General features: G+C 39.5%; 2 protein-coding genes across 2 annotated transcripts; one reads left to right on the forward strand and one right to left on the reverse strand.

The window, feature by feature from the left end:
* The first annotated feature begins 86 nt into the window (after nt 1-86).
* Nucleotides 87-10,247, forward strand: ankrd46b (ankyrin repeat domain 46b). The gene is made up of 4 exons (XM_008435129.3): nt 87-228; nt 2,263-2,605; nt 4,894-5,052; nt 9,165-10,247. Exons 2-4 carry the CDS (start codon nt 2,295-2,297, stop codon nt 9,379-9,381), a joined length of 687 nt encoding a protein of 228 aa, XP_008433351.1. The 5' UTR covers nt 87-228; nt 2,263-2,294; the 3' UTR covers nt 9,382-10,247.
* Nucleotides 10,248-11,540: 1,293 nt separating this feature from the next.
* On the reverse strand, nt 11,541-12,712 carry LOC103480246 (uncharacterized). Its single transcript, XM_008435128.3, has 2 exons — nt 11,942-12,712; nt 11,541-11,834 (listed from the first exon to the last, which is right to left on the reverse strand). The coding sequence occupies exons 1-2, from the start codon at nt 12,668-12,670 to the stop codon at nt 11,646-11,648; spliced, it is 918 nt and encodes a 305-aa protein (XP_008433350.2). The 5' UTR covers nt 12,671-12,712; the 3' UTR covers nt 11,541-11,645.
* Nucleotides 12,713-22,339: the final 9,627 nt, after the last annotated feature.

The following is a 22,339-nucleotide window of genomic DNA, read 5'->3' on the forward strand; positions in this document are numbered from 1 at the left end:
TTTATTACTATATAATAATATGGTAATTCTTGAAATTCATCAAAACTTGTACTTTTCATGCATAAAAATATCACATACGCCAGAAAGAGTTTGTTATCCGGAACTGTAGATGGCGACAAAGTCCTCTTCTTCTGCGTTACTAAAAAGAAACAAAACACAGCTAGCAACGTTAGCTTGAAGAGCTGCGACGTCCAGTTTTTTTCTACTAATTTGGAAACGTATAAACAGGTCAGTTGCAATGCCAACAGTCTACAAATGGTCTAAATGAACATTATATTCGTGTATGTGTTTGCAAAGCTATAGGACGACGTATTATTGGCTTTATGGCGATTCGTTGTTAGCTTCCAGCTTAAATTAGCTTCACAAGCTGTATTTTTTTGGGGGGAGCAGACTGGTGTTTTCCACTTAATGTCATTGTAGGGCATGAGTAGAAAAGAAATAAAAATAACATAGGAGTAATTGTAATTCCAAGCTGATACATATTCCGTCTTTGTTAATGTTTTTGCTAAACAGTTAGCTTCAGTCAAGTAGCCTAGCTATGCACTCCTTAACCAAACATATTACACAGATTTGCACTAACAGAGTTTTAAACAATATAAATGTGTTATTAAAAACTATTGCATTTAATAGTTTGTCAGCTTTATACAAAAACGCGTAAAAACTACTTATATCAGCTAGTAACATATAAGGAAGGGTACGAAGCTAAATCCAAGTATTAGTTTAAGTGTAATAAATGGCCTATCTCCGGTGCTAAAGAGGGCAAAAATAATGTCAATTCAGCCAAATTGCGCCTTTGCTTTTGGGAAAATCCTCGTTTGTCTAATAGCTTTTCTGGGTTGTAACACAAGAACCACAACGCCGCTCTCTAGGGGCGTTGTTAGCTTTTAGCCTAAATTTGCTCCACCTGGTTAATTTAACAACGCTGAGGACTTTACAACTGACCACTTTTAGGAATTTAAGATTCACAAAAAAAGTGAATATTAAATTGCTCCTTAGTATGCTGTTTAGTGACGCAATTTTTTTTTTTTTTTTTTTTTTACAAATTTCTTATAATTGAAAGTGTTTTAATATCTGCATTCCTCCAGTTAGCTAACTAATATCTTTGCAAAAGTTCACAGGAAAAACACAGACGTAAATATCCTCTGGATTTTTACATCCACGACATTCATAAAAAGAACCTAGACAGATCTTTTTGTTTATTTATAATTCAAATGACCACAGTTTCCTCCCACAGTCCAAAAACATGACTGTCAGGTTAATTGGCCTCTCCAAATTGCCCCTAGGTATGAGTGTGTGTGTGCATGGTTGTGTGTCCTGTGTGTCTCTGTGTTGCCCTGCGACAGACTGGCAACCTGTCCAGGGTGTACCCCGCCTCTCGCCCGAAACGTTGGCTGGAGATGGGCACCAGCACCCCTCCCGACCCCACTGAGGGAAAAAGGGTGCAAGAAAATGGATGGATGGATGGATGACCACAGTTAGTAGTTTTCCACTCACAGCCAGACTGTGACTGTGTCACATAAAAAGATAAAAAGATAAAAAGATGAGCGCCGGGTGTGCTGGGAGGCGGAAGGTTTGAACAGGGGGGTCTCTACGAGTCTCTCTACACACATCGTAAAACAGGAAGGAATCAGATCTCACTTTCTCTCACACACAGACTGTGAAGACGCGGTTCCGACAGCAAAAATACTGTCGTGGTCCAACCATCACGCCACGCAATTCAGCATTGCTTATTTCCCCCCAAACCCTGACAAAACGCGAACAATTCAACATCACTTAACAACTCATAGGGAGAAGCGAGGGCGCTGCTCAGCACAAATAATGCTCCGGGCAGAGCACGGTGCGCTACATAATAAAACAGCTTCGAGGCAGATGCATTTAACTCGAGGAATTTTAATAATCGAGGTACTCGAATCATTCGAGGAATCGTTTCAGCCCTAAGATATATTAACATTATGCTCTGTTCTCTGGACATTCAAGCATCTTTCATTGAAGTTCAGGGGGGGGGAAACAGATAATTTTAAAGAATTTGAAGTTTAATTCTTATTTAAATCAAAACTGTTTTTAGTCGCATTTGAAAAGCTAATACAACTTTTATAGCAATTATTCCATGTTTTACTTTATTCTGTTTTACTTCTGACAAGTTTTTTAATTTTTCTAACGCATTTCACTAATCCTAAGTGTCCTCCCATACAAATCTGTTCAGTGCATATAGCAGTTTCATTTATCCCACAGCTTATTTAAACGTCCGCTTTGCAATTTCAGGTACGCTGGAATTTTCTGACACTCACTCGGACATGTCCTATGTCTTCATCAATGACTCATCGCAGACCAGCGTGCCTCTGCTGCAGGCCTGCATCGACGGCGACCTCCCGTTCGCCAAGAGGCTCCTGGAGACCGGCTGCGACCCCAACATCCGCGACAACCGCGGCCGCACCGGCCTCCACCTAGCCGCCGCCCGCGGCAACGTGGAGATATGCCGCCTGCTGCACAAGTTCGGCGCCGACCTGCTGGCGACGGATTACCAAGGGAACACGGCGCTGCACTTGTGCGGCCACGTGGATACCATTCAGTTCCTGGTGTCCAACGGGTTAAAGATTGATATCTGGTGAGAATGTGGCAGCTATGTTCATCTTTTCATTTGTCGGGGTCTGCCTTTGTCTTCCAATGGCAACTTCAATCATTGCCCCCTTTGTTGTTCTGTTTGCAAGATGTTACCCATAGCAGAGGCTTTGAATATTCAAACTGCTGCTGAGTTGCAACATAAATGAGGAACCGTCCCTCCATGCAGCAAAGGTCGATTCCCAACCTTTGCTGCATGTCTTCCCTCTCTTTTTACCTGCTTTCCTGACTTGGCACCTTCAAAGGTTAAATAAAAGAAATAATAATAATTTAAAAAAAGGTCACTAGAGCCAAAAAAACAAAAAAGAATTGAACGTTTTTGCTTCCATCATACTAATGCAGAGATCTTCATTACTGGAGCTAATTCAACTTAAGTCACTGTATAGCATTTCAAGAGAACTTTTTGCACTTTATAAATAAAGTGCACTTTATAAAAAAAAGTGCAATTAAAGTGCACTTTATAAATAAAGTGCAAAAAAGCGCACTCTGTTTATAAAGTGCACTTTTTGCACTTTATAAATTGTGATTTAAAAGTGGTTTGGTCCTGCACAGCAGGGACTACTTAAGGCTGCAGTTTCTCCCTTGGTTTTGTTCTTGATGCTGTGTTCTAGAAGAAAAAGCTTCTTGTTTCCACCTTCCTCTGTCGACTTTTGCCTCCACTGTAAATCCAGCCGCAAAAAGCGGCCTGTTCACAAATGGTGACAAAACGGGAAGTGTGCCGTTTATGCCACAGTGAGAGGATGATGACCAGAGGTGGTAAAAAGCCAGACCTTGTAACACGCAGATGGTAATTTAGCAGAAAAACACGGGACTTTCCTAATACAAATCCAGACCTAGTGAGGCTGTTTAGTACTCATTAAATTAAACTGCCAGTGGAACAGATTATTTGATCATTATCAGCTAGCTTAATGCAGAGATCTTTTTTTCTCATACCTACAGCTCATTAACCTCATCACACTGTCAAAACCACATGATGCCTTTTACTTTATCTGCAAATTCTGGGATGCACTTGGATTCCATAAAAGATGTCTGTGAGTTAGATCAAGAGAACTATTAGACTATTGGTGTGGAGTTTTCAGTAGGATATTTTGTATGTAAATGTCAAACATTTCCACTCTGAAATTCAAATATTAGGTCATTTGGTTATACTGTAACGTTGCCAATTCCCACAATGACCGCATGTCTGTGGGGTCTAAAGCTCTTTGAGGCAGAGATGCATGTGAGACAATGGAAAAGATGCTTCAGGAAAACATTTCCTCCTTATTTAGCGATTAAAAAATCCAATCCCGAACATCTTTATCAAAAGTGACAGCTGTTGTTTCTCATATTTCAGTCGGGCGGTTTCACTTTAGCTACACATTGTCATGTGTAACCACAAAGGAGCTCTAAGAATTTAAATGTGGTTTTGTTTTTCAGTTTGAACAGCCTTGAGATCATCCCCTAAACCTGCGGGTAACTTTGGAAATCCAACGGACTAGTCGGATTGTGTCATGTTATTTCTTGTAGAAGATGCAATAGTAAGTTTAGATGCTTCTCAAAAGGTTTTTAAATAAAGCTTCATTGGTTTGTAATGGATTGCAGAAGATAGCTCTACAGACACAAATGTCAGGCTCATGTCTGCATCTGGCCTGCCTGTTTTTCTTGTTTTCTAAGGCCAGAAAAGTGCCCTGATTGTGAACCACTGTTTTTCCTACCGCTACCACTGTGGTAGAATATGAAACTAGACACGTCTTGTTCTTACACGGACTGTGTGCTCAACGAAGGCATGACTAGCGTTTCACATTCTCAGATGAGGAGCAACACTGGTGGTTCCTTTTATTTAAATAAAAGTGTTACATGACTCTACACACAGGTCCTTGTATGGAAACCTTTCCTTGTGAGTTGCTATGGCTTCAGGAGAACTTGGTTCAACACAAGTATAAATACTTCTGTTGAACTAAGTTCATGGAGTGAAAGGATCACTAATTTTAGATTTACAAACTGGCACTTGCTCTTTTCTAGCAGGCAGCTATGACACAGATTACTGTCTTGCTTTTGTTTATCTGACTTGCCGTTCATCTCCATCTGCCATTGTAAATCTTATTGTAAAGTTGAGGATTACTACACTTTTGTGTTTGTGTGTGCGTGCTGCGTGAGGAGGGTTTATTTGAACAAACCCTCCTTGTGTTTTTTGAGTGTGTGATCATTTGTGAATCAGTTCAAAGGTTCAGTTTTTCAACTCTTTCTCTTTTTTTCCCCCTTTCCTTTCTGTTTTTTCCTCGCTCTTCCTCACAGTAACCACAACGGTTCGACTCCTCTGGTGCTGGCCAAAAGACGGGGGGTCAACAAGGACGCCATTCGCCTGCTGGAGGGCCTGGAGGAGCAGGAAGTGAAAGGCTTCAACAGAGGGGCTCACTCCAAGCTGGAGACCATGCAGATGGCAGACAGCGAGAGGTAGGGAGGAATGTGGCTGCCTCGTGGCTATGCCTTTAGGACAACATGATCTGCAAGTTACAGCTGCAGGGTCTAATTTGAGAATTTTCCCACATACTACCAAATAAACTTAGAAAATGTTTGTTTTAATACATGCACCAAGCATTATGTGGCTATTTCCAAGGGGCTTCTAATAATAAACAGCAAATCGTCTTGGATAAAACTAGCTGTCATTGAAAGTTACTTTTTATATATTTCCTTTTTTTAAAAAAGAAAAATCATGGGTCCTCTTGCTTTCAGCAATAAATATATATATATAAAGATATATTGAAATGTCTTGAGGCAGCTTTAATTAAAGCCTGCGTGGGGACAAAGTGTGTACAGTACCTTAAATAAGATAAATGACTTTTCCTTTTAAATGCCAGGCAGTTGGAGGAGATTTTCATGTCAACTTTGGGTGAAAATGAGAAGTTCATTTTGGTGATGTTTTTTGAGCCTCTTGTCAAATGACCCCAAATTTTACTCTGAAACATGTTTGGTTTCACTGACTGTGACAGCAGCTGCTACAGTCTCAGTGTTATGTTCCAGTTTTACAGTTTTAAGCCAAAAGACAGTAAAATAAACTCCACAAACTTATTTTGTTGGATGAAATTTGTAGATTTGTTTTTTTTATGTGCTCCAAATGTGATATCCTTCTCTATATTTTTGTTCCATGTTCTAATGTTATTTCTTACATTTATCACGTTTTATATTGGTGCTTTTAAAACAAAAGGAGAGTTGAAGGGTAAGCTAACTCTACCTATAGCTTTCTTGCTCCTCATCCAGCCCAGAACACTTTTCAGTTTTATCCTTGTTAATTTTATGTAGATAAAGGTTTGTTTCTCTGATTCATATGAATCAGGTTTTATTTGAGGTTTGTGGTTTCATTTGAATGTTATCTTAATGTCTAGCGTGCTGCGTTGCATTATCTACTGAAGCTGTTCATGGAAACCTCAATTTATTTGCTAGGATGAACATGACCGATAAAAGTTTAACATGCCAGGCACCTGAAAGAGGGCTAGACTCTTTTTTTCATCAGCTGACTAGTTCAGTGTGTGGAGGAAAAAAAAGACTCACAGTAGACAGTAATCATAAATTAAAGTACACTTATGTTAAATAGAGAATGGCTGGATTTGTTACTTTGGATATTCACTGATATATTTAAATATTCATGTATTCTTTTAAATGTATATATAAAAAAAGATTCCTTAGGATGTTGTCTTCAGGCACATTCCTTTTAGGAAAAGTAATTTGAAGGTTTTGAGAGCTCTTTCACACTTTTCAGAATTTAAGATGGCATTTCTAACCCTAAGAAATGTTATTGCAATGTTCAGTCAAGCCTGGTTTCCATTAACAACATCTCAACTGCTGACTCTAGCTGGCCAATAAATTAAATGTTATGCACATGACCGATGGGATTTGACCTGCACTTTTTCTCTGACCAGAAAAGAAAAACTCTTTTTCTGCAGGAACGATATGACGAAGAATCTTAGTGGTTTTGGAACTGCGACTTTCCCGTATCACGGTATATTTTGAAACCAGTATACAACTCATGTTTATTTTCAGTAGGTCATGGCAATTAAGCCAGAACCTACTGACCGTATTATGTCAGTACTTTGTAGAACCACCTTTCACTGTAATTAGGAATAAACTTTGAGGTGAGATTCAGGATTCTTAAGTGTAAAACAGCTCAAGCTCTGTGGTATTGGGCAAATCTGTGAACATCACTTTTCAAATCTCTAACATTTCTTAAATTTAAGTCTTGACCATCCTAACACATAAAAACGCTTTGATTTAAAACATGCATCCATCCATCCATTTTCTTTCACCCTTGTCCCTCAGTCGGGTCGGGAGGGTTGCTGGTGCCCATCTCCAGCTAACGTTTCGGGCGAGAGGTGGGGTCACCCTGGACAGGTCTGATTTAAAACATCCCATTGTAAATCTGGGTGCATGTTTGCGGTTGTTGTCCTAAAAAGTGAGCTTTCATCCCAGTTTGGTGCAACTTCTAAAAAGTGTTCTCTCAGAGCTTCTCTGTATTTATCTAATTCCTCAGAACAGCTTTCCTGTTTGTTCTGATGCATGTTGCAACCAACATGTGTCACAGTTGGTGCATATTTCTCCTGCACCTGATAAAGACGTGACTATTTCACACTCTATGTTTTAATTTGCATCCTGTGGTTACTTCAGAAGAAGTATGCAGGGGACACTTCTCCTGCATGCTTGTTTTAGTTTGTCCCTTGCATACTTCCCCTGAAGCACCATAGAGCATTTAAAGTAGGTCACAAGGTTCTATTAGGTTCATGTACCTAAGCAGTTGCTTTATCCCCTGCATGTTGTGTGGTAAACCACAGAAGGAAATGCCTTTATCATTCAGTTTCAGTAACGTACAGTAACATTGTCACCTATTAGTTGTATTATAGTTGTCCTGTTAACGGTTTTCTCATCTGAGCTGTTTTTAATTTTTTTGTTTGTTTATTTAAAACATTTCTGGCAAAATTCAAGTAGACATTATTTTCCTCCAGCTCTGGTCAACGTTGTAGCTAGGGCTGAAACGATTCCTCGAATGATTTGAGTACCTCGATTTTTCAAAATCCTCGAGGAAAATGTATCTGCAGCATAATTCATGATTATGTCTGGGTTTTTGTCATTTTTTGTTGGACTAATAAGCATCCTTAAAATGACTGGCGCGATGCCTGGAGTACGGCCACCAGGAAGCAGCTCCCAGAGCTGAGCATTGTTTGCTTTGCTTTGGGGGCAAAGCCAGGCAAAGCAATATCACCACAGTACGGTCATTATGTGGCCGGCGTTCATATGCCTGTGGGGAAGAGCGTATTTATACAGCTGAGCAGAGAGACTGAACAGTGCAGGCGGCTGTGCTGCAGATGTGTAGCTTAGGGACAAACTGGAAAATTCATTTAATATCATCTCAGTCTCAACAAATGGGTGGCAGAGCTCATCATGCCGGTACATACCTGGTAGATGAGTTTCTGTGTGTGATGAACGAAGGTGTCAAATTCTGTCACTAGCATTGACACAAAAGCTACAAATGGCTGGGTAAGGTGAGAGTTCATCTGTTAAACTGAATGAAGATGAAAACATACATTAAAAGCTAGACATACAGACATTGTTTATAAGTGTATTTGTGAACCTGCCTCTTGCATATAATTGCATATAATTTCAGATTTTTGTATAACTTTTCTTCAGGTTAACTTGGAAAGTGAGCTATTATTGTTACAGGTTAGTTTTCTAAACTACAGAAAAGTTATTGTTAGGGATTCTCAAATATGAAAAATTGGACTGATGTTGATATGCGATAGTAATTCTGCTGTTATGTAAGATTTACCAATGTTTTATCATTTTCTTTAATCCGATTACCCAATTAATTGTTGGAATAATGGATAAAATACTCGATTACTAAAATACTCATTTACAGCAGTCCTAATTGTAACTACGACATACACTGGAGTTCAGCAGCATTTCCCTTTTCTCCTAAATACTTTCTCCAATACTTTGCTTGCAAACTATCCAGTGATTGTGTAAAACAGGAGCTGTGGATGGAAGCAGTTAAAAATCTTAGTATTCTAGACATAATAAGTTTAGTTTTCCTTTTACAGGTGTCTGGATCATTAAACAGTCTTACATTTATGTATTTAAAGTTGAGGACTTAAAATGTCTTAAATTCATAAAAACATGTAATTTGGGCTTAAATACTTTAATCACTGATCTTAAATTTTGTCGTGGCAGGACTACTTAATCTTGTATACTCTTATGTATTTTCATTTTTTGGGACTTTATTATCAGATAAAAGTTTGAGTTGTGCACTCTCGTCCTCATTGCATACTGTGACCTGAGCTACTGGTAGATTGCTAATATACTAGCTAGGCTTTTTTGGGTCTATCATGGGTAAGTGCAAATGTATCGCCAGTTGACTGGATGATGTTCATCTTTAAAGTTGTTGTTGTGGAGAGAAGTCCAGCTGAGAAGGAGGAGAAAAGGAGCAGAGCAATGCTTTCCCTCAGTGTATTATTAGCCTGGTGGGCCGCCAGGCTAATAATGTGTGTTGATGGTCAGCATGTCTCTTCTGTGTGTCCCAGCGCGATGGAGAGCCACTCTCTGCTCAACCCCAACCTGCAGAGCAGCGAGGGCGTCCTGTCCAGCTTCCGCACCACCTGGCAGGAGTTTGTGGAGGACCTGGGCTTCTGGAGGGTCCTGCTGCTGCTGGTGGTCATCGCCCTCCTCTCCCTCGGCATCGCCTACTACGTCAGCGGCGTGCTGCCTTTCTCCAGCAGCCAACTGGAGTTGGTTCACTGAGGAGGAGGAGCAGGAGGAGGAAGTGACAACGGTGGAAAAGGATCAGCATGGAGGGGAGAAGTTGAGTCAAAGTTCTGCTCAAACAAACAAAAAAAGTGGATTCATTTGCTGCCCATTTTTATCATCTTATCCTGTCAGCTAAAAGGAAAAATCTTAACAAATTATCCTCTAATATTTGCCTTTACTTAATGTAAAATTGTTGATTAGTTCACTAAGAGGCAGGAGAACATGTAGTTTAGTTTCAGTCTTGTGTTAAATCTTGAATCTGAAATGAGAACGACTGAAGCTGGACTCGTCCAGAATCATCTGCTCCTGTTGTGTTTGACTCTCTAACTCTCCAACAGTCTTTTTCCTGTTACAATCTGTATATTTCAGTGTTTGTATCCTTTATTTTGACAGTGTTTCTCTTATTTTTATTTATTATCTATTCATTTTTCTTTATACTGAATGTTTATTACACTCCTGCATCTCTGCTGTCTTTATTGCCTGAAACCCAAATAGCATTAAATCCTTTTTTTATTTGCTGCGATGACTTAAAGTGATCTCCAGCCTCCTGTAGAGGTGATGAACGTCTAAATGCTCAGAAAAGCACCTCGACTGTTTCTCTAGACTAAAAGGGTCCATTTAATGAAGCATGCAGCTTTGTTTCATTCCACTTAACACCATGATGACCATCATGTAGAGGATTATTGTGGGGTTATGAATGCAGATCTGTTCTCATGCTTTTGTTATATATTCATTTATCTGATCATCCTTTGCTTGATTGCTTTTTTTTCAGTTTGCTATATCCGTGTAAATAAAGCATCTAAAGTAAATCCTGGTTTACTGTAAAAAATAAAGTCAAGAACAAATGTAGTGATCAAGAATCATGCTTCCTGAGTCTTATTGATGTTTAGAAATGAAATATTCAGCCATTCATGGGTTTAGTGGCTACCTGCTAAGTTGTACTTTTGACCATCAACTTTAGAGCTACGTACATGAAAGATCTGCTGCTGTTGTATCAACTTTTCTGATCTCTCAGGTCTTCTGGTTCTGCTCTGCATCCCCAGAACCAACTGTGGAGAAACATCTTTCAGCTTCTATGCACCACATCTGGAACAAACTTCCAGAAAACTGCAAAACAGCTGAAACACCGAGTGCCTCTAAATGTAGACTAAAACCCACCTGTTTAGAATAGCTTTTGTACCATAATAAATTAAACAACATTTTTGAACGATATCAATGCTTCAATAATTGTGCATTTTGTGTTCTATGACCTTATATTTTTGTGTTGTTATGATGTAAAGCACTTTGAACTGCCTTGTTGACTGATATAAACTTGCAGACAGTTTTCCACATGTGGCTTTGGGTCTTTACAGACCTTTGGTCACTAAGCCAGTCAGTCAGTCGGCTTTGAAAAACTGCACATTCCTCTGATTGCATAGTGGAATCAGTGGCACTGAAAAATGTTGGCCGCCCCACTGACCCTCCCAGATAATCATGTTCAGGTCGTGAAAATGCTTCTTTGATAATTGCAGAAGATTTTACTGGCCAGGTCTGGTGTTCCTTTTCTCGGTGGTATGGAATGCAGACAATGCCACACCTCATTTTCCATCTTGTCCTGATGGCTCCGTTTGTTTCCCTACATTCTGCCTTCTTCAATGGACAAAAATGCAGCTTTGCGGACACGTCTGACTAAACCTGCCTAACCCGCTTCTCTCTCTGATGTGATTATTCACACATCACATAAGCAGCTCCCATCTGTAGCTGCCCATGTAGTGCTTCTAACTTTTTATACGTCATACTGCAGGCGCTGCACATGTCTGAATGACTCATGATTTTTGTCCTTGGAACAGTTTGTTGATGTACAGCTGATGGGGTACAAGGCAGTTATAGTCAATGTTTTATATCATTTTAATTCTGTTAACAGGCATGGATGAGGCAGCTAAATGGGTAGAAACTACGTGCAACGTATTTGGATATTTGATTATGATGAAAATCTAGATTACACCACATGTAGAAGATGTTTGATTGTATTCTGATTGTCTGTTTTTTAATGGTTAACTTTCAAAATTAATGAAGCAAAAAAGATACAAAATTGTCAGGAGCCACAATTATGTCTAAGAGCTGACAGCTTTACAAATATATATATATATAAAAAAAAAAATCCACATCCAAACTACATGGTTTATAGTTTTATTTACAAATGCTTACAAAAAATGAACCGGATTCATGAGCTTCGATGACAAAAAAAAAACCCTTAATAAATAAATAAGCCGGTCTATTTAAACCCCTGTAGCTTCAGTAGGGTTGGAATCATGGCAGCGTCTCTGTAGCAGCTCGTAAAGTTTCCCAGAATCACAGTTTCTTTTGCCACGGCGCCACAAACAAAGAGCAACAAGCAGCAGGATCACAGCGAGAACCCAGGTGGAGATCTGCCAAGGCTGAGCGTGTTCGGCACAACTCTGAGTTTCCTGGAGAGGAAGAGGAAGAGAGAGAGAGAGAGAGAGAGACACATTCAGACTCACTACAGTTTTTATATTTCACCTAGAGAATAAACTTGGTTCAGGGAGCCACTTACATTTCCCGGTGCTGCTGTGCTGCTGGTGATCATCTGATGAGACTTTTTCTCAGTGACAGTCAGTCTAACAGCAGCAGGATTTCCAGATTGTTTCCCACGTCGATCTTGGGTGTAGCAGAAATAATCCCCGCTATCCTCAGGCTGCGTCCCTTCAATGGTCAGTGACAGATCTCCATTGGTGAACCAGTCAGTGGACACAGTCAGTCTGTCAGCAGGGGTCCCGCTGCAGCCATCAGAGTCGAAGTTCTTCACACACAGAGGTTTCCCGTTTTTCTCCCATCGCCCAGTTAAGCCTGTGTTCCCGGTGGTTTTAACGTAACACGGGAGCGTCACGTTGTTACCCTGGGTAACGGACCTTTCACTAGCAAAAACTACCTCCAGCTGCACGCGCTGTATGCCAGACTTGGAGCAGGTCAGCTCGTAGATCCCCTCATCGTTGTACAGCGCGCGAGTGAGAACAGTCTTTGATAAGTTGGTCTTCATCCGATCTCTGTACTCTCTGCTCACTGTCCACTGACCGCTCTGGTATGTAGCGACTTGCCGGGTGCCTTCATCCCCCAAGTCCCGCAGCAGCGTCCCGGACTCACCCGGCTCGCAGTTCACAGGAAATTCAAACCGGTCCCCTACGATCACCTTCATGCAGTCCGCAGCATGAAGGCGGACAGCGAGAATGAAAAGAAACGCAAAGACGCCTCCTGCTCCTACCGAAGACATACTTGCTGTGCGCATCCAGAGCGCAGAGCGTCAAGTATTCGTTTGATACAAGAGGACAGACACGGGGAAGGAGGAGGAATAAATAATGAGGACCTCCTCCTCCCTCCTCGCACAGGAAATCTCTTGTGGTTTCCTTCCTCCTGTCACAGGCCAGGCGGGCCAGATCTATAAAATAGAGTAAAGCGTGTATAAAGAGCTAAAACCTTCACATGGGCAGCTACTGCCCTCCCAGGGCATTATTTAATTACTAAATCTGCGGCAGCTGACATGTAGTAGAGAGAAGAATTTATTTGGAAAGAACTGGTATACTGGGTGACTGACCTGGGTAGATTGTTGAGGAAACCATTTGCTTCAGGTCCTTGTGTATATCATCTGCATTTCAACTGCCAACATAAACACAGATTTTCTCTCTGGTCTTTGCTCACAAGCACACAAGCTGGGTAGGTGAGGTGATGATGCAATAAGAAGAGGCAAGAGGGTAAGGGGACCAGCAGGCAGGCAGAAAAGAGAAAGCAAACTTTATTAATCCCCTTGGGCTTTTCCCTCAGGGAAACTGTAAGTTTGGTTGTGCAGAAGATCAAATCAGCACTTTACCAGTTTAGTAACCTAAGTTTTGAAGTGTGCATGTGAGAAAAGAATACAAAAGAGGCTGGACAGCGAGCCAGCCCAGCCTCTTTTGTATTCTTTTCCTCACATGCACACTGTAACCACAAGATCCATGAGACACGCTATTGAGTCTACATGAAGTCATTGCTGCTTCATTGAGCATAAGAAGAAGCTGGGAGCTGGAAGAGGAAGTGGTGACAGTGGAAAATTACACAGCAAATCCAGCAGGCCCAGATTAACACTGTCAGATTTGATTTCAACACTTTTAAAGTGTCTATATGGGTCCACACCAGAAAGTGTTAATTTAACTCTTTTTGAACAGTTAGTACCTTAACTCTTATAAAGTGTCAGATATCAAATCTGTTGGAATTAATAATTTAACACTTACTGACAATAATTCCGTGTTAGATCTTAATATTAACTCTCAGAGTACTTCTTTAATTTCTTAAGAGTTATTTGTAATTAATATTAAATAGGTATTTTATTGTTTGGAACTTTTAAAAATTATTTGGAAAATAAACATTTAATATAGAGGCAATAATTTTCTTAAATGCATTTATTTCAAAACGTGCACTATAATTACAAAACATATTACAACGTGGAATAATATGCATGTTTCACATGTCACTTTCATTCACATATCGCTTATTAAAAGGTCTGACATATCAGCTGTGTAATACAAAATGCAGTATGCTTAATACATTTTTCTTCAATACAATATGCATGAAATTGTTCAAAGTACAAGGTGGAGAAAGTAAAGCAAGCAGTTTATGTAATATGAGAGTAAATTTTCTTTTAACAGGTAGATTACTGGATATTACAGTACATAACAGACCAACCTGATAATCAGATCCATCATTTCTTATCCAGTTTCTGTTTCTGTTGATAAGAGTCAGTTCCTCTCTGCACTCCACCGGAGAGATGTCCACTCACTAACAGATTGTCTTCAGGTTGTTGGGCTGTTCGTGAAGTTTGGCCGAGGACACCAACATGCTCCTCTACCGCATCGGATAGTCTTCAGTCTCTGAGTAGGATAGTTAATGTCGGTCTCTGGATCATAACAAACAAAAACATAACAATGAGGAATGGAACGAAGGAATACATTTTACTACAACTCTAACAACAAGCCTCAATAACAGAAATGTAGAGTTTCAGAGATATTAACACTTACATAATCATTTTTGGAGATTGAATCTTCGAAGAATCCATGGAGGGGTCGGGAGGGGGAGGTTAGGCTGACGATTCATTCTCAACCAGACTGGTTCTAATATATACAAAAAGGCAATAAAAGGATTAAAACATGCTGCAAAACGTATATAAGACGACACAACAGCGGGAATAATGCTCTCAATGTGAAAAAGGCTTTTGCATTTTTTCAAAGGAAAAAAAAAAACAATCAGAAAGGTTGATAAATCTGACCAATATGCATGTAAACGTTCAACATTGAAAAAACATACTCCAGATAATTACGGATCTGTTCAAATTAGCCAATAACTTGACTGAATGTTCACCGGTGTTCTGTCAGATAGCCATGCGTTGTCAGATTGTCATACGCGTATGACAATCTGATGGCTATATCTGTCGGATCATCATACGTTGTCAGATCGCGATACACGTAGGACAAACTGACAGCTATTTCTGTCAGACAATTGTACGCTATGATGACCATATTTTATATTTAACCATCTTTATTAAACCAGTGTTAGACCGTCATACAGCTGCTAATGTAATAACACTTTGTTATTAGCGACTGTATGACTTCTTGATTAATCCCAATGACATCAGTTGTATGATGCAATATATTTACTGTAGAATATCTTACTTCTGTATTTTTAATAATTCACACTGTCACTGGTGGGGTAAAACTGTTTAAATTACACCTTTTCCATTTGAACATGTCACCCATGTCTGTGGCACTGTTAGTTTGCGACCGAAGAGAAACCAGACTGGAGCCAGCAGTTTTAGAGCTCTCAATATTTTTCTTTTATCTTCAGTTTCAGTTCAGTTCACAGCATAGCATATCAGTCACAAGAAGAGGGAGAATCTCCCTCTCATCTGGACTTTAAACCTTGGTGCGCCTGGCTTTTAAAGGATTGGCTTCCACAAAGATTAGAGGGGTGGAGACATTCACATTTCCAGAAAGAAAGAACAAACATTTGTACTAAACTATATTCCTAAAATATAAGCGGCAGAAAATGGATGGATGGATGGATGGATATATTCCTAAAAAATGTCTACACAGTTACAATTAACTCAAACAAAACTAGAAACAAAAACAATCTGGGCCCAAGCAAAATTCAAAATACATCTCTCCTCCCTCTCAGAAAATGAATTTTCCCAATGAGGGTGATTGGAAACACCAGGTGCTTGTCAGCACTGCTCACAATACATTTACCCAAATAAATTAGAATATATAAAGTACACAAAAAGCAGCACCTGTTAGGGAGGGGGTAAATCCCTCACAGGCACATTCTTTGTGTGTCCACCTTGAGCAGTAGTCACACTGTATCTGTGAAGTGGACAGGAAAAGAAAACAGTAATAAGTTAGCAAGTGTAATGTGTTTGAAGCGTTAAATTGTACAGTTTAATTGTTTACCATGTCAATTATGTTCTCTGTAGCATTATAGTGAAGCATGTTGCATGCCACACAGTACTCTTCCACCTTGTCTGGGAACAAATAAAGGCATTTAGAGTGTACTTTACCAAAAATAGTCAAGTACTACTCTTTATATTCTGTTGACAAGCCATCATGTTCTACTAGTACATAACAGAAAATACTGCAATTTAGTATTTCATATATCTGTATTTTTTAAATGCTTTGGACTGTTCCTACATGGCCTATGGGAAAATTAGTTCTGTTTGGAATGAAAAATTCTGTGATATGCTCCTAAGCCATCTTGTGTTTTTGATAGTTAGAATATTAACAAAAACTGATCAACAGGTTTCACACAGACTTCCACAGTTCCCTGAACAGCGGAAATGGTTCTTCATACCGAACATTAACATATTTTTTGTGTTCCGACCAAAAACTTCTTAGATTCATAGCTGTCCAAAGCTATGAATCTCCGAACATTCAGCCAGCAAACTGGAAAACAAGACTTCTTTGTAATTGTATGAGCAACAATGTCCTAGAGGAGGTAAACTTCAGGAATCGCTGTGGATGGTTACCTTTATGCACTTAAGTTCCCTGACAACTTGGAGGGGAGGTCCAACTCTTTGGCACCGGTCACAATGAGACACCTTTACAACATTACAGTTTATAAGTTTTACGACACTTTGGACCATAAAGATTTTGTTAACTATGTTGTTACATACCCATTTCTCAATGTCTGTTGTCATACCGGGCCAATAGAATCGGAAACACATGGCACTGCGTGTTTTGACAATGCCAGTGTGTCCTCCCCTAGGGGATGCAGGAAACTCCTTGAAGAGGTTCCAGGCCTCTTCTTTGGACCGTACAGCCCTTCTTTCGGGTAAGAATCCGTAGAATAGGTCCCCAGCTGTATTAAAACAATGACCATATTATGTCAATATTGTAGTCAAAAATGTTACTTTTGTTAAAGATATAAAAAACTTTACATGGATGCTAAATTTTACGGCATACTTCCTCAAAGTTTGCCTCTGTCCTCTGTTGAGCATCAATGGGTAAGAGCCTTCAGAAATAAAATTGAAGACCTCACCCCATTTGAACTCTTGTTATGAATGACACAAGAAAAACATGTAAATTGCATCAACGGGCATTTAAACAAGACAATTCATTACACACTGCAAATTGTTCAAATATATAATACCCTGCTGCAGCTGTGTACACAACAAAACACACCCACACCTGCTACTAATCACGTCAACTGGTGCTGCAATAATATGACACTTCTGTGAAATATTGGCTCTTAGGATGAGAAATACAAAACTAAACTAAACAAAATAAAGTTTGTAGTGAAAGCTTCTTCATATCCATCCTTTTTAATTCTGATTTAGTACAAAAACCTTCTAATCTACATGTTTATGCATATGCATCCAACAATGCAATTCTTGAAATACTGCAGAAAATACAACAGCGAGTTTAAATGCAATTGACAGATCCCAATTTTTATTGACAACACTGGTGGACGCCATGTCCTTCCTGGCAACGCATGGTGGACACAGGGACTTCAAGTGACTCAAGAACATCTCCTGTCTTTTATTAATTGAGGCAAAAGTCACACTGATAGTGACTGTTGGCTACATAACACAGGTGGCTGTACTTGGCATTTTTTCCTTAAAAATTACAGAAAAAATATGAGACACAATATGTACAGTGGGGCAAAAAAGTATTTAGTCAGCCACCAATTGTGCAAGTTCTCCCACTTAAAAAGATGAGAGAGGCCTGTAATTTTCATCATAGATGTACCTCAACTATGAGAGACAAAAGGAGAAAAAAAATCCAGAAAATCACATTTTCTGATTTTTAATTAATTTATTGGCAAAATATGGTGGAAAATAAGTATTTGGTCAGCTACAAACAAGCAAGATTTCAGGCTCTCACAGCCGTGTAACTTCTTCTGTAAGAGGCTCCTCTGTCCTCCACTTGTTACCTGTTTTAATGGCACCTATTTGAACTCGTTATCAGTATAAAACACACCTGTCCACAACCTCAAACAGTCACACTCTAAACTCCACCATGGCCAAAACTAGAGAGCTGTCAAAGGACACTTGAAACAAAATTATAAACCTGCACCTAGCTGGGAATACTGAATCTGCAATAGGTAAACAGCTTGGTGTAAAGAAATCAACTGTGGGATCAATTTTTAGAAAATGGAACACTTACAAGACCACTGATAATCTCCCTCGATCTGGGGCTCCACGCAAGATCTCACCCCGTGGGGTCAAAATGATCACAAGAACGGTGAGCAAAAATCCAGAACCACATGGGGGAACCTAGTGAATGACCTGCAGAGAACTGGGACCAAAGTAACAAAGGCTACCATCAGTAACACACTACGCCGCCAGGGACTCAAACCTGCAGTGCCAGACGTGTCCCCCTGCTTAAGCCAGTACATGTCAAGGCCCGTCTCAAGTTTGCTAGACAGCATTTGGATGATCCAGAAGATGACTGGGAGAATATCATATGGTCAGATGAAACCAAAGTAGAACTTTTTGGTCAAAACTCTACTCGTCGTGTTTGGAGGAGAATGAATACTGAGTTGCATCCAAAGAACACCATGCCTACTGTGAAGCATGGGGGTGGAAACATCATGCTTTAGGGCTGTTTTTCTGCCAAGGGACCAGGACGACTGATCCGTGTAAAGGAAAGAATGAATGGGGCCATGTATCGCCACATTTTGAGTGAAAACCTCCTTCCATCAACAAGGGCATTGAAGGTGAAACGTGGCTGGGTCTTTCAGCAGGACGATGATCCCAAACACACCACCCGGGTAACGAAGGAGTGGCTTCGTAAGAAGCATTTCAAGGTCCTGGAGTGGCCTAGCCAGTCTCCAGATGTCAACCCCATAGAAAATCTGTGGAGGGAGTTGAAAGTCCTTGTTGCCCAGCGACAGCCCCAGAACATCACAGCTCTAGAGAAGATCTGCATGGAGGAATGGGCCAAAATACCACTAACAGTGTGTGAAAACCTTGTGAAGACTTACAGAAAACGTTTGATCTCTGTCATTGCCAACAAAGGGTATACAACAAAGTCTTGAGATTAACTTTTGTTTTTGACCAAATACTCATTTTCCACCATATTTTGCCAATAAATTCATTAAAAATCAGAAAATGTGATTTTCTGGATTTTTTTCTCCTTTTGTCTCTCATAGTTGAGGTACATCTATGATGAAAATTACAGGCCTCTCTCATCTTTTTAAGTGGGAGAACTTGCACAATTGGTGGCTGACTAAATACTTTTTTGCCCCACTGTATATTCAATGTGCATTCATAAAAATACATTTTGCCGAACAATAACTGTCGGAAAGATGAGCGGATCGATGCATAAATCCTAAAATTCAAAGCACTAAATTTAAAGCTATCTAATTTCATATGTGTATTTAAAAAACATAACTTTTACATATTCACATTATGGGAAAATTAGACTTTTTCATTGTTGAGCGAGACTCTCTCTTTTTTTTTTTAACCAGACCAACTAAAGCCAGTCCAAGTAAAAAACTTGGATGAATTCAGATTTAGTTTATGCTATACTGAACTTTGATAGTAATGTTCCTTCTCCTAACACAAAAGAAGAAACTGATTCTTAAGTTAATATGATCTGTTAACCAGAAAAGCCTTCATGTTCCAAAAGCAATCTCAATTTGCATAATCTTAATATATGCAAATGTAAAGCACATATAAAAACAAACTTAACATGAATGCTTTTCATATACATTAATAAAGATTTGTTTCAAAAGTGAAACACTGCTTTTGCCCCAGTTTCAGTGTGGGTAAAGAAATGCGTTTTCATACCCATACCAATACGGTTTCTGCCTGTACAGTCTGATAGCGTGGGGAAAAAAAGGATAAGGAAAGTTAAAAAATAAATAAATCATTCAAATTCAACATTTAAGAATAAGAAGTAATCATAATAAGTAAACCTATGTGTCGAAGTCCTACCTGAAAAGCCATCACTGTATCCAAGCTAGCAGTATCCAACCCAAAAATATCAATGAACTGGGGGCGTGAATTTAAACGGGGCTTGTTTTGTAATTTACTGCAGCTGCAGCAGCATTAAATTTGATTTATTTACTTACTTTTTATTGGGTCTTGTTTTCTCTTCTCGCGTATGACGAGCTGACGGCTCCTCTCAATATCGCAGACCTCCTGCAGAATGCGCATGCGTGCCTATGCTATTCTGACATGTATGGCTATCTGACAGAAAACAGGTGTTATGCCCAGAAAAGCCCGCCTGCCCAAATTTGCATCCCCTGTCGCGGGAGTGCGCATCGCTCTAAGCTCTCGCATATTGACGAGGAAACGGATAAAAATATGACCGAAGAGGAAATTTTAAAGATATTTGTAACATTATCACGTTTCCTAACCATGTAATCCCTAATACGGTGGGTTTTATTTCGCAAATTATTTGAAATAAATACGGTTTTTACACTTTTATTGACATATATGAGTCGAACTTTTTTTCAGTCCGTGTCTGTTGTAAACGTTCTCCGCAAATGGTTTGAAATTCTCTGCTTTGTCTTTTGATATCATAATAGCTCAAAAGCATTACAACAGAGACCCATTATGTAGAACATTTTATATCATGCTTCACTTCTAGTCTGTTAATGTAGGAGGAAATGCAACTTAATTTATGAGCCTGAAAATATTTGCATCCGTCTTGTTGATATGAAACTTATAGCATTAGCTCAGAGAACAAGTGTAATTACGTAGAAGAGATTAAATCATTTCAGCTCTTTATTTCCCCCAATTAGCACAGGGATGCATGTTTTGGCAATATAGATTTTGAGCCTGCCACAATATGCATTCCTTCTCTATTCCCCTCAAATATTATCCTATCGATATAAAACATGTACCAGCAGTTCTTGGAACTACTCAGATTATGTAGAAAAAATTATTTCACTATTAACTCTTGAATTCTTTAAATTAGCACAGGGATGCGTTTTTGGGCAAATTTCCAGCCTGCCAAAATATGCATCCCTTATCTATTCCCCTCAAATATTATCCAATTGATTTAAAACTTATAACAGCAGTTCTTGGAGCTACTCTCATTATGTAGAAATAGTTATTTTACTTTTAACTCTTTATTTCTCAAAGTTAGCACAGGGATGCATTTTTGGGCAATATGGATTTCCAGCCTGCCAAAATATGCATCCCATATCTATTCCCCTCAAATATTATCCAATTGATTTAAAACTTATAACAGCAGTTCTTGGAACTACTCAGATTATGTAGAAAAAATTATTTCACTATTTCACTAAAAGATGTAGATTAATTTTTTGCCCAGATTCAGTTTTATCATCTTATCCTGTAGCTAAAAGGAAAAGTCTCAACAAATTCTCCTCTAATATTTGCCTTTACTTAATGTCAAATTTTATCAGCTTATTATTAGGAGGCAGGAGAACATTTAGTTTAGTTTCAGTCTTGTGTTAAATCTTGAATCTGAAGTGAGAACGACTGAAGCTGGACTCGTCCAGAATCATCTGCTCCTGTTGTGTTTGACACTCTAACTCTCCAACAGTCTTTTTCCTGTTACAATCTGTATATTTCAGTGTTTGTATACTTTATTTTGACAGTGAGGCTGCACAGTGGTGCAGCTGGTAGAGCTGTTGCCTTGCAGCAAGAAGGTTCTGGGTTCGATTCCCGGCCCAGGTCTTTCTGCATGGAGTTTGCATGTTCTCCCTGTGCATGCGTGGGTTTTCTCCGGGTACTCCGGTTTCCTCCCACAGTCCAAAAACATGACTGTTAGGTTAATTGGCCTCTCCAAATTGTCCCTAGGTGTGAGTGTGTGTGTGCATGGTTGTTTGTCCTGAATGTTGCCCTGTGACAGACTGGCAACCTGTCCAGGGTGACCCCGCCATTCACCCGGAATGTTAGCTGGAGATAGGCACAAGGGTGCAAAGAAAATGGATGGATGGATTTTGACAGTGTTTCTCTTATTATTATTTATTATCTATTCATCTTTCTTTATACTGAATGTTTATTACACTCCTGCATCTCTGCTGTATATATTGGCTGAAACCCAAATAGCATTAAATAGTTTTTTTTATTTGCTGCGATGACTAAAAGTGATCTCCAGCCGTCCTGTAGAGGTGATGAACGTCTAAATGCTTCCGTCTATCCTGGATTAGAGACGTATTGATCAATGGTAGGCAAATATAAAGCTATATATTTGCCTACCATATAAAAGGCTGACAAAAGGGCAAAGGGCTATAAACAAATGTATTTCAGGCCAGCTCAATTTCCGCAGTAACTTCTGTTCACAACCGCGAACCTCCAGCCCAGATCTCCACAGCGGTGCGAACCGCCTGGTAGTGACGTTAAGGTGAAACAGAGCGAACAGTGAGCAGATGGTACCGGGGCTTTAAGATGCGTCATGGTGACAGTCCAGTACCGTTTCTTTATATCAGAATATTTGATTCCCCGCTATTGTGAAGA

The sequence above is a fragment of the Poecilia reticulata genome, chromosome 18, assembly GCF_904066995.2.
Source record: "Poecilia reticulata chromosome 18, P_reticulata-male-v2, whole genome shotgun sequence".
Classification (NCBI taxonomy): domain Eukaryota; kingdom Metazoa; phylum Chordata; class Actinopteri; order Cyprinodontiformes; family Poeciliidae; genus Poecilia; species Poecilia reticulata.